This window comes from Colossoma macropomum, unplaced genomic scaffold, assembly GCF_904425465.1.
Source record: "Colossoma macropomum unplaced genomic scaffold, Colossoma_macropomum, whole genome shotgun sequence".
NCBI classification, from domain to species: domain Eukaryota; kingdom Metazoa; phylum Chordata; class Actinopteri; order Characiformes; family Serrasalmidae; genus Colossoma; species Colossoma macropomum.
In genome coordinates, this window is record NW_023494784.1 from 14,809,572 (window position 1) to 14,822,683 (window position 13,112).

General features: G+C 37.9%; 1 protein-coding gene across 5 annotated transcripts in view; it reads right to left on the minus strand.

Moving 5' to 3' along the window:
- dop1b (DOP1 leucine zipper like protein B) overlaps window positions 1-13,112 on the minus strand; it is a 57,767-nt gene that overhangs the window by 29,008 nt on the left and 15,647 nt on the right. For 4 of the 5 annotated variants that reach the window (XR_005007355.1, XR_005007368.1, XM_036572534.1 and 1 more), the window contains exons 3-14: window positions 7,719-7,900; window positions 6,376-6,546; window positions 6,019-6,208; window positions 5,525-5,623; window positions 5,307-5,430; window positions 4,539-4,648; window positions 4,189-4,300; window positions 3,868-3,985; window positions 3,546-3,665; window positions 2,351-2,459; window positions 1,848-2,057; window positions 187-509 (exon numbers count right to left, since the gene is read on the minus strand). Coding sequence is in view for 3 of the 5 variants with exons in the window: in XM_036572534.1 (XP_036428427.1) it covers window positions 187-509; window positions 1,848-2,057; window positions 2,351-2,459; window positions 3,546-3,665; window positions 3,868-3,985; window positions 4,189-4,300; window positions 4,539-4,648; window positions 5,307-5,430; window positions 5,525-5,623; window positions 6,019-6,208; window positions 6,376-6,546; window positions 7,719-7,900 (1,868 nt within the window). In the remaining 2 variants the exon portion in view is untranslated. The remainder of the gene's footprint in view (window positions 1-186; window positions 510-1,847; window positions 2,058-2,350; window positions 2,460-3,545; window positions 3,666-3,867; window positions 3,986-4,188; window positions 4,301-4,538; window positions 4,649-5,306; window positions 5,431-5,524; window positions 5,624-6,018; window positions 6,209-6,375; window positions 6,547-7,718; window positions 7,901-13,112) is intronic. The other variant, XM_036572620.1, reaches the window with a different exon arrangement.

Below are 13,112 nucleotides of genomic sequence, written 5' to 3' on the forward strand. Positions count from 1 at the left end.
TAAATTCCAATTAATCTACTGGATTTTGTTAAATTCCGTAGATTAACAATACCTTTGCATTAAAATGAGCAGAAGTGTGTTCTCTATAGAGAACGTGTATTTATTCTAGAAAATCAACAAAACATGTAATTTGACCAGGGGCTTCCAAATTTGCCTACGACTGTATGTGAAAGGGTAGTGTTGCACCTTGTGATGAGAGATGCCAGTATGTCCTGTACGCATTTGGACATATTTTCCACGTTCCCTGCTTTCCTCCAGATGTTCTCTGCATCTGTACACACGCCTGAATTTGATGAATTATGGCCAGGAAGGAGCTGCTGTTCAGAGGGTGAGGCACTAAGGCCCAATCCACTGTCTTCAGAGCGCAGGGGCGGAAACACGGCCGGTTCAGGTCCTGCCTCATCTGCAGCCTGTTCATTCATACTCACTTCCTCTTCTGCCAGCCTATCGTCATTATTAACACCAGCCTGCTCAGCAGCATCCTCTTTTTTGGTCTCTGCCATCACCTGCTAGTGAAGAATTAGTATGCAGACAAACAAGTGCTATAATAAGTGATAGTGTAAGAATGTGGTATTACACTACATGAGGGCTGATTTCTTTGTAGAAAAAAAATACATTTTTCTAATTAAATCTACTAATGTATTTACTATTGCATTCAAAAAGGATCATGGCTTTTCTGGAGTTATATTTTATTGTATTTATTTTTCAGTCTCTGTATTAATCTTTTTGTGTCTTTGATTTTTGTTAAAAAAAAGTATGCTTAAAGAAATATGCTTTAACATTTGCATGGTTCTCAAGCCAAAAATAATTCCTTCTTACGTGACCATTTTCCAGCTTCTTTTTATTCCCTGAAAATTAAACAGGCTGTTTCCGTTACTGTGCCTTTAAGACTGATATATGTAAACAAGCACTGTTCTGACTACTTGGTTTTTGTGACATCACATAAACAATGGTTTCATAAGAGGCTGTTTTAGCCACATAGTTTCCATATGGACCATATAGACAGGACAGTGAATGGTATGTTTTGAAATGTTAACAATGTTTACAGATTACTTCTAACTACATTATTTCAGAACTCTGACTTACGTTTGCCAAATTCTGCCAGATGTCTTAGTGATTGTTTCCTTTGTATTTTATTTGTACCTCAACCTATTATTATTACAACCCTAGTTCTTAAAAAGGTGGGATGCTGTGCAGAAATGTAAATAAAAACAGAATGCAATGATATGTACATCATGTAAACCATATTTTTAAAGGAAAATACTACAAAGACAACATATTGAATGTTGAAACTGAGAAATTACATTGTTTTTTGAAAAATATATGCCCATTTTGAATTTATTGCCAAAACCATGTTAAAAACATGTTAAACTTCTTCTTTTATCAACACTCTGTAAGCGTTTGGGAAGTGAGGAGACCAATTGCTGTAGTTGTGAAAGTGAAATGTTTTCCCATTCTTGTTTGATATAGGATTTTAGCTGCTCAACAGTTCGGGGTCTCCTTTGTTTTCAAATGGGCTTTAGCCCAGAGAAGTCGGTGACATTTCTGGATGTGGTTGGTATACAGGTTCAGCATTTTAACTTGCATTTGTGTATGCAGTAACTGATGGTGTTTACTGAAAAATGTGTTCTGAAGTATTCCTGAGGCCACATTTATTACCGAAGCATCTTTTTAACGAATGCTGCGGTCTTGCTCTTGTTTTTTGGAACATTTTACAACATTTCTTAAACTTTTTCTAAAAAAAAACGCTTTCTATTTTAATTTGCATTTTACCTTCTGTCACAACTTTTTTTGTAATTGGCTTTGTAGTAGTAGTTGTACTAGTAGTGGAAAATAACAAAATATACCTGCATTTTCTCCATGTTCTGTGTCTTTGACTCCACCTCCATGTCCATATAAGTCACTGGCATCTGGATCTTACTGAGCACTTTAAAACATGCTCTCAGAGCCTGTGTGAGCTCTGGCAAGCTGAGAGAGGCCATAGAGGCGCATATAGACTGTAGCATGCTGCCCAGCATCTGTGGCAGGTACTGCGTCTGGATCTCAGCATAAAGCTCCTTTTGGACAAATGACAGGAAAAAGGAGACAAAAAAAAGACAAAAAACAAAAGAGAATCAATATGAAAGCAGAGCAAAAAAGCAGAAGGAACTGCCTCCACTCAAGGTTCAAATAATATGCCCTTACAATTTTCAACATTTAATTCCTAATACAGTAGAAAAATATGGTGTAAAAATGAAATGTTTTAATTATCATCAAATATGTTGTTGAACAGAAGTGTAAGAAACAAAGAGACATGACCAAGCAACAGCATATCACACAGAGTGAGTCATGCACACGTAGTAATAATTACCAAAGGAATAACATCCAGGAGGAAAATGATGAGGGTGGAGAGCTCCATTACAGATGGAGGAGGACTCCAGGCTTTAGAGCGAGGCATCCCCGCTGGGTCATTTAATACACTGAAAAATAGGAGTTTATGGTAATCATTTTCATTATTTTTTATGACGGTTACAACCTCAACAATGTCTCCCCATATTTTTTTTCAGCCTGAGTGGTACACTCTTCAAACCAAGAGTTGCGCCTTCATATCATGTTGTAGTATCTTCAAACATGTGCAGGGCTGAAGTATTATCATCACACATTGTGTTTCTATACCTTTATTTTCAAGGTGTACAATTATGTGATCAGGAAATCAATTATAGTCTGTTTTTATTAGAAAAATTCTTGTTTAACTGAAAGCTTTACTGTTCAAGGCCAAATAATAATTTACATACATTTCATTGGCATAGAAATATGTGAGAGTTGTGTTAATAGTTCCTTAAGCTATAAGTATATACTGTTTGACAAGTCAAGAAGACAGCCCAAACAGATCTGATTTCAACTCTTAGAGCTTGAAGAAGGCTGATGCTGCTCCTCCAACACAAACCAGCTCTCAGCTCTGCCATACACTGCTATTTCAATTACTGGATATACACTGGACTTAGGATCTGAACTTCAGATGCATCTTAACTTTCGGCAGTTTTTTTTTTACTTTGGACAGAAAACAACAGCATGTTGAATAGTACAAAAGATATTTACTGCTTACTGCTGCTATGTGCTACTGCTAATACTGCTGCAACTACTACTACTGCTACTGTTACTACAGCTGCTGCTGACACTGCTACTTATACAGCTACTACTGCTGCTACTACTACTGCTACTTCTACAACTGCTAATACTGCTGTTCCTATTGTTAAAAGGTGTTGCTGCTACTGCAACTAGTACTACTACTAATAATGGCCATTAATAATTAATATAAATATAATCATCATCATCATCTCTCTATCTCTATAGACATATATAGACACAAAGAAAATAGATGTATAACGCAACAGAAGAGAGAGCGTTTGGCCTTTTGTTCAAACATAGCTGTTTGATACACCGTGGGTTGGTTTCCTAGACAGGCATTAAGCCAAGTCTTGGACAACGTTTGTCTTTCAAAGGAGACTCTCCATACAGAATGCTTAATCCTTGTCTGGGAAATCAAAGCTTTTGTGTGTGTGTACCTGAGGCATGTCTGGAAGCGTCTGGTCACGTAGTCCCACAGATATTCACTGCTTATGGCCCCCACCAACATATTGACTGTCTTTATAATCTCAGAAGCGTTTTTGTTCTCTTTGATTTTACTGCACAAACCAAGACACAGAGAATAATAAAGACACAATACAATCATAAATGTGCTTATTTCACAATACTGGCACCCATCACGGTTCTATTCACACAGAGACATTCATCACTGTTTTATAATATGAACACTATGGTGTGAGTGTATCATCTTTAACTGAAGTTACTTAATTTGCCTATCATTCATTCAGTCGCTCATCTGACCTGCTGAGCTGGTTGCCGGAGAGACTGGAGTTAAGAGAGTCCTCCCCCAGCATCTCTCTGCAGTAACTGTAAAATGCCCTGATCACCTCTAACAGCACATCAGACAGCACTAACGGACCTGAGAGAGAGAGAGAGAGAGAGAGAGAGAGAGAGAGAGAGAGAGAGAGAGATGAGAGGTAGAGAGAGATAGAGATAGAGAGAGATAGATAGAGAGAGATAGAGAGAGAGAGAGAGAGAGAGAATGTCCAAGAACAAGTGCAAGAGATGGCACTGGCTGTTATTTGTGCATGTGTGCATGTGTGCATGTGTGCATGGCTTTACCAATCTCTGATTTGTCCAGTAAACTTATGATGATGCGGAATGGTCTGAGGTAGTCTGAAATGTTGTCAAGATCTTTCTCAATGTCCTTCTGCTGCAGGATATTAACTAGGGCCTGCACAGAGAGAGTACATAATGTAGACTGAACCACAAGAGAAGAATTCTCTGCAAACCATGCAGGAGTCAAAGTTGCACTGAGTCTATAAAAGAGTGTGAATTCTATCATAACAGAATTCAGGAGAAGTTTTAGGTGATCCAGCCATACCACACACACACACACACACACACACACACACACAATTTTCTATATGTACATACACACACATACCAAAAAAGAGAGAGGGAGAGAGTACCTGCACCAGTTGTTCTCTGGAGTGTGTGTTGAAGTAGTATGCTGTATGCTCTTCTACTGTCGTATACAGGCTCATATCTGGAGCCACCATGCCCCCTTTAATGTCTAGGCCTTACAACACGCACAAGCAGAAATGTGTTTTTAACAGAAAATCACACAGAAGAACAACTAAATATACAATTAAATGTTTTAACATTTATTCAGTTCACCCTTTGCCTGGGAGATCTGCTTTAAGTTTTTCAAAGTAATCTGCAGGGATATTCCAAAACTTCAGATATTCAAAAGTTCAGTCTTAGAAGTGGGTTGCATTTTCTGTTTCTCAGGATCCAAAGCAAAAATTCCCATCACACTGAATGAGGCTTCTTTATGTAATTTGTAAAATGTCCCATTTTCTCTATATCTATGAACAAATTTTTCAGCTCCAGTTTTGGAAATCTGTTCTTTTTACTTATTTTCTTTTGACTTCCCCCTTCATTATGCAAGTGGATTATTTTATATCTAATATCTCCTGAAAAATTATTAATGTGTACTTAACGGACATGAACTGGATATGGAAATGACATGTAATAGATGTCATCCATTTACCCTTAAACCATTAAACTGCAGACTTATTATTCAGTTATAAATCTAAAGGCTTTATATTGTAAATAAGGATGTCAGTGACTGCTACAAAACTAATTTGTAAAATGTGCACATGTAAGAATCAATATGAAGTCCTGCACTGTGTTTTCTTTAATTCGTGTGTACAGCATTTGTGTGCTTTTGGTACCTAGAAGCCATGCATAGAGGCGGCGGTTGAGTGACATGTCCCTCCTGAGCAGAGTAAGAGAGGCAGCAGACACCACTGTGATCATCTCTTCTCGTTTCAGGGGGATAGCACTCTTCTCAGGATCCTACAGGAACCGCAAGTAAAACTAGGAATCAAGCAACAGCTTCAGTAACACCTTCAGGAGGTTAGTTTAAGTCACATGTGTCAAATGTACTGACCAGACATGTTGCAAAGGGAAAGAAGTAGAGAAGAATCTCCAGCATGTTTCTCTGGACCAGTACATTAGTGTCCTGCAAAGAGAGACACATCGCCTTCACCTAAAACAGAGACGGATAGAGATATTGCACAAAATGTCTGTAATAGAGAAGTTTGTGAAGCATTTGGGTCAGGAACCCCCAAAATACACTATGATGTGTTCTGAAGTGTCCAAACACACCTTCTAATTAGTGATTTTAGCTAAATTTAAGGCGCATTCATTTCTGAGACCTGAGTTTAATTGTGCACACAGAGTATGTATAATGCAGAATTGTACAAAAGCAACAGGTTGGGTTTCCTCTCTTTCAATGATGCAAACAAAAGCTAACTGCTCTGACTGAGTGAGTTAGTTAGAAGCCTGGACCATGAGGTGCTTTCCATCTAAAATACCAAAAAACTTTACCAGGTGTGGTGTGATGGTATATACAATACTACAAACAAGCGCACATAAACTCACAGTTAGTCTATGGTCAGTGCCCAGCATGTATTTCTGCTCGCAGCTGGAGGCCATGCGGTCGAAGTGTGTGACTATGAAAAGAGAAGCTGGGAGGCGCACGAGTGGAGACACGAGCACAGACCCCCACAGAGCTCCATAAAACACTGACTGACCCACCAACATTGACAACTTCAACAACAGAGCATCCGTTCTAAAGGAAAGACAGAGAAAGAGAGACATAAGTGATGAGGACTGTTAGCCTTAAACCCTATTGTTTAGATTTTACTTGTGATTGCTCAATGAGAAAATGCCTGCCAGTCTACACCATTGGCCACTTCAAAAATAAATGCTGTTCATAACGAGAAGCTGAATGTGTACCTGTCATAAACCTCAAGGCCCTCCTCTAGGCCGGGCAGCAAACCCATGATGAAGGCCTGCAGGCTGGGCAGCAGAGCTTTCTGCAGGGGCAGGAAGTAACGCTCATACAGAGTCAACAGAGCCGGCTTCACTGACATGGATGCATGAGCCAGCAGAGGGAACAGTCCTGAACTGCACATACAAATAAACACACACAGAGTTTTCCCATAGCATAACACAAACAAGGATCAAATTAATGTATGCAGGGAACTTTACGGCTTTCTCCTCCCAATACAGTCAATTAATCAGAAAACCCAAAAAGTTGTTGACCCTAAAGGTTTCTACCAAGCACTGCAGCACAAAGGTCATTGCAAGATGGAAAAGAAAATCAGTTCAAATCAAATTCATTTTGAAGACCATTTCCATTTAAGCTGGGTACTGGTGATGGATTTTCATTTCAGCCTTAAATGTATATTTTTTAAAGCCTAGTCATGGTGGAGGGGTGCACGCAGGGTGTTCAGAGGCAAAATCCCCAAAGAAAACTTTTTTTTTTTCAGATTTTATGACACATCAAGCTAATTCTGTATTAATGTGACAAGTTCCAAAAAACTATAAAAAAGTTAAGAATTGTGTGTCATGTTATTGTTTTTTACTAATAACTTCAACACTGTAAAACAACGGAAATTGAAATTCTATAAACTACACAGCAAAACAAACTGATACTTTATCCACAATTTCAGAGATTCTAAAAACAATGAGAAGTTATGAAATTGCACAGGAAATACTAAAGGTTATTAAATAATAAACTGTAATTATCTATTTTTTTTAATAATTTACTATTTGGTCACTGCTTTTCAAATATGTTTTTTTTCATGACGTTATACAGCTTTTCTTTCTTTTATGGTATCATCTACACCTCTGTTCATCATCAAAAGTTTGTTCATTTATACAGCTTCCTATAAATTATTTGAAACCTGTAAAATATTAGCATCAAATTACACTCATTTTATGCATGCACCTGCAGCAAAGCCAGTTTCATATTTCAAACACTTGGACAGTACTGTATGTAGGTAATTTTATGTTGCTTGGCAAACGCAGCGCATTGTGATTGAACTCCACTGCTTGACTGAAGAACTTGGACATTGTATTTTGTTGCGATTAAAATAAACAAGAAAGTCCCAACAGGCTGTTCCTTACAGTGATTATTTTAAACCCAACAGCACCTCTTTCTCAGGGTAAAATCACTGTAATGCACAGCCTCTCTCTTATTGTTTTATAAGATAATGATTTAAAAATGTCTTTTGATAAATACAGTAGGTGCAGTGAGAAGTACCCTGGTCATCTGTCTGTTTATCTAGACCAACCTGTAAATGAAGAGGTCTTTGGCCAACCATTTTGTGCCGATGATTTTGAAGATGACCTCATAGGTCTCCAGCGCTTTAAGATGGACGCCACTGGGCAAGGCAGGGTGCAGGCACTGTGCCAACCGTTTCCCAATGATCAGCCGCCGAGGCAGCAGAGAGTACTTCAGATTACTCTGGAGAGCCTGAGATAGAGGCAGGGGTGGAACGATAACAAGATCAAATACAACTCGGACAGAAAAGAACAGAAACAATTTCAATTTAGATGCACACTTCAGCCACAGCCTCTTGGAGAACTGCAGAACACACACACACACAGTTTTGTAGGTCACATCCGTGTTGTTTCATTAAGTCAACAAGAAAATCAGTATATCATAAAGAGCAGTTGACAGAGAGAGAGAGAGAGAGAGAGAGAGAGAGAGAGAGAGAGAGAGGTAGAGAGAGAGAGAGAGAGAGAGAGAGAGAAACAAAAAGTGAGAGAGACAGACAACATGAAGGATGGAGAAAGAGGGAAGAACAAAAAGTGAGAGGGGGCACTTTCCATGAAAACAGTTGAATTTATGTCCCATTACAATTTTAAGAGCAATAAAGTGACAGTTGTAATTCTGTGGAAGTGAAGGGATCTGTATTTTTATTTAAAATAAAATTATTAAAATTAGCATTAAAATGATCACAAAAACACATAAAACGTCTGTATGCAAGAGGTGGGAACAAGTCACTAAGATGCAAGTAACGAGTAAGTCTCAAGTCTTGACACTTGAGTCCTGAGTCAAGTCTCAAGTCAAGACAGTCAAGTCTCAAGTCTACTCCCAAGTCCTAGTCTTCACATCCTACACACATCAATATGCATTCTACAGCTAATTTAAGACTGTTTCAACACTGAATAACGGTAACAGTATTACAGCCTGATAACAACAGCATGTTAGTAGTGTTTGTATATTAAATTTATATATCTTTTTCACCCTTCCAAATAAAATACAAAATCCATGGTACACAGATAACCATGATAGGCATACTAATGCACACAAAAGAGTAGTGCACTACACATGAAGAGTTTTCAAAGTACTAATTTAACTTACATGGGGCACCTAGGATTAAAATAAACACTAGATGAGCACTAAAACTAGAACAGCCAATAAAAAACAACCACTAGTTTGAATTAAATTTAGAGAGCGGAAAACAAAATGACCAAGCTGAACAAAGTTTACAGAAAAGACAGGAAAAGGATGGTGAACGTAAAAAGCTGAAGTTGACTTTTGTTTTTTGACAGCAGATTCTTATTTGAATTTTCCATTCCATCTTAAATTGTGTAGCAGTTAAAATCCGGCACAAAACTGCTGCACCATAGGTGGAGCGGCAAATTCCAATATGAAGCTGGTGAATAACTTCAGCCTCATGGTGCATGCTGCGCTTGTTTTTCCTGCAGAAGCTGTAAAAATCGTTTAGCCAGAGAGAACTGTATATCTTTTGTTGTGCTACCATGAGGAAAACGGTCTGCCTGATAAGTTTCTCCAGTAAGGCTGGAGCTTAAGCACTGAGCGAGGGCTTACTGCTGTTGGTGCTTCGCTCATCTCTAGCTTATTGAGGCAAACCTGAATTCTAACACAAGTCGTCAAATTCACGATTCGAGTCGGACTCGAGTCCAAGTCATATGACTTGAGTCCACACCTCTGCTATATTCACCTTAATTATGGTGATTTTGGGCTGTCCCATCTCACTGCCATTGAACTTCTCTATGAAATATATTCATTAAAATCTTTCAGTAACACCATAAATACAATGGGCCTCATTCACCAACCATTCTTCTTAAAACCCACTTAAGCAGTTTCCACAGAGATTCTGACATTCACCAATGTTATTCGGGATTTGTTTCTCAGGTATTTCCATACACGCTCAAGAGTACAAAGGTGCGAACAACTCTGCAGTCTAAGAATACATCATGAATGTGATGTAGACTTTTTGGCTAGTGCTTCTCAAGAACAAATTTAAATATAAAAAATAAGGATGACATTGTGGAATGATGCCAAATGTTATTTGGTTTATTTACAAGCAATTTAAAGTCAAAAGAATTACTTCCCTTATTAATTTATTTAACAAAAAAAAAAAAGTAATTTTAAACCGTGTCCCACATTTTAAGGACAGCCCTGTTGCTCAAACCTGATCTCTCTCATAAAAACAGAACATTTGCATCATCTTGTCTGATGGTCATTCTGCAGAAAACAACAAGTCAGTATTCTTAGACTGTTTACACACAAAATATGATTTGGCTACATGGGTAAAGTTTGATCGTTTTACCTTGTTACCAAAGATGTTGTTAGAAATAATAACATATATTTTTATTTATGTAAACTATATGCTTATTAGTACACAACACGTGCACTCTGTCAAGCTAACCACTTCACGTGCCTTCATTGTATTTTAAGATGGATTGCGTTCAATTTTGACAAAAATTCAGCATTTCAGCACATCCTCATGTATCGTTTTTTCAGTACAGAGGTCAAACACTGTGAATGCAATGCAACAGAGACTTTGTTTTTCACTTTGGCACCTATTCTGCATGTCACAATGGAATAGTAATGCCATGTGTGCCTTGCATTTCATATTTTTCCACTGTCATGATTGCTTTTCAATTTGGCACAAATTCCTCTCCATGAGAAAGAACAAAGAGAGAGAGACAAAAGAGAGTGAGTGCGTGAGTGAGATATGAAAGTGAAAAAGAGACAGAGTAAAAAAAAAAGAAAAGAAAGATTCAGAAAAAGAAAGATGTGAAGAGAGAGATGTAGAGAGAGAGATGTAGCAATAGATGTAAAAAAGAGAAGTAGAAAGAACAGAGAAACGTGTGCATAGAAAAAGAGAGAGAAAGAACAGAGAGAGACATGTAGAGAGAGAGAGAAAGAGAGAGAAAAGTAAAAGAAAGAGAGGGAAAGAGAGAAAGACAAAAGAAAGTGAGAGTGAGAGTGACACCTTATGAAGATAGTTCACAGTGGTGGTGATAGGAACCAGACATCTGAAGAGCTTAAAGCCTCTAAAACTACCTCACAGAAAGTCTTCACACAAAATAGTTACAAATATGTGATATCTGACTTTCTTTAACAGCTGCAAGACAAAATAGTCTCCAAAGAAAACTTCTATTTTCAGATTTACCACTATTTTTCCATTATTAACTTTACAATTAAAAACTCAGAAGACATGTGTAGGTTCACTGTTGGCATGTCTGTGTGCATAAAGTCAAAGATTACATTGTGTTTATTAAAGCTGTAGCTTGTGAATGGGCCATATAGTCCATGGACCTTTCACCTCTCTGTAGGAACTGTACGTTGACCAAACTTCCTCCTGCAAGAGTACTGTTAACTAACACCACACCAGAACAGTTTTAACGAGAAGTATCATTGTTCAAATTTGGTCTCTAACTGAATGAAGATAAGTTCACAGAGGAAAGTGAAAGTTAGAAGTGAATGAGGTCCATTTTTACAACTCATGTTCTTTTACAGAAGACATGTCAGAGTGAATAGTCAAGGTAAAAGCATTGTTTGGGGTCTCATGCACAAGTGAACAAAGCATGAAGAACAAAAGTACAAAGAATTAAAACATCCAGTAATGTCCATCTTCTTTTTAGATGTACAATGGATGATGTACAAACTGCATGCAGTGCTTCTCAAGCCTGGCCCTGGAGGCTCACTGCCCAGCACTTTTTGGTGTTTTACCTGCTCCCAACACACCTGATCCAACAAATTAGCTCATTAACTACCCATTACTGAGTTGAGGTGGGTGTGTTGGAGCAAGGAAAATGTTAAAATGCGCAGGGCAGTGGGCCTTCAGGACCAGGCTTGAGAAACACCGCACTAAGCTAGCAGTGTAATATGGACTGGTAGCTACACTCATCGGTCATTTTGTCGGGTGCACAGTCCGTTTAGGTGCCCTTTGTAGTAGGGCTGTCATGACACGCATATTAATAGACAGTTTTTTTTTTTAGATGGGGTTACAAGTATTGGAAAGCAATCATTGTAGTGAAAAAACATGAAATGCAATGCAAATGCATGACATTACATTTCCACAGTGACATGCAGAATAAGTGCCAAAATGGAAAAAACAAAACTTGTTTTCACATCACTTGACCTCTTTACTGAAAAGCGAAACATAAGGATTTGCACTTTAAAAACTAAATGCTGAATTTGTGTCAAAACTGAATACACTGTCCCTTGAAATGTAGTAAATGCATGGTTATATTGCTTTCCACCGTACAGTGCTTCAAACAACGTTAATTAAATGTAAGGGATCTTTTATTTTTCATTTTTGGTGCGTTTTGCGAATGTTACTGTTTAAACGCAATCTTGTGCGTGCGTTGCATTTTACTATCGTGGTTCCATTTCAATGAGGAAATACATTTGAAGTACAAAAAAAGAGGTCTAGCGAAGTAAAAACACTGTAGTAGAGATTTTGCTTTTTATTTTGGCACAAATTCACATAGTCACCTATGTCATGTGGACTTCACAGTTTTCATTGTTATGAGTGCATTTCAATGAGGCCAATCCATTTAAAGTACTGTACAGTGGAAAGCAGTATAGCTGCACCTTCAAGGCAGAATGCATTTCAAGGCAGACTGTGTTCAATTTTGACATTAATTCAGCACTTTGTTTGTAAAATGCAATCCTCATGCATTTTTTTGGTAAAGAGGTCAAGCGATGTGAAAGCAATATAGTAGAGGTTTTCCACTGTAGTGACTGCTTTTCAAACTAGCAAAATGTCTCTTCATATGTGAGACAACACACGCTGTGAACCAAATACAGTTACATTTATGCTATTAAATATGTGATTACAGGAATGGTTTGTATAGTTCTATTTAATAAAATTTATGATAAAATGACGAGTAATTACCACAAACGTAAAAAAAGAACTCTACTGTAACTCTACTGTAACAAAACTGTTATTTTGTCATGAGGCTGTGCACACTAGATAAGGCACAAAATCCACAAATTCCCAGATCTCCCCTGTTATCACATGATACAAACAAAGCTAAACGGACATGTCTGTGCTTTTATGCACATACAAGAAGCGTAGTAGAAACACAACCGGGGATGAATATGCGGTTGAAGCCCAGATATTACAGTCAGAGCTGGAGAAAAATTTTACTACAAACAGGCTACTGATTTAAAATTTGTAAAGAGAGTGATTATCTGTCTGAACTTGAATGCATGCATCTCTCTCTTCACCTTTTCCCCCCTCTACTAGCTCTCTGCTAGCCTAAATCACTCGTTCAATTACATCACTGACCATCTTACACTCAATGACTTATGAACATTTGGAGTTGTAAAAAGCAAACATGTTTGAAAATACCGGAGGGCCACTCCGAGCTCGATCGGAAAGCTAAAGAGTTTCTTCTCTCACATTATCAGATCA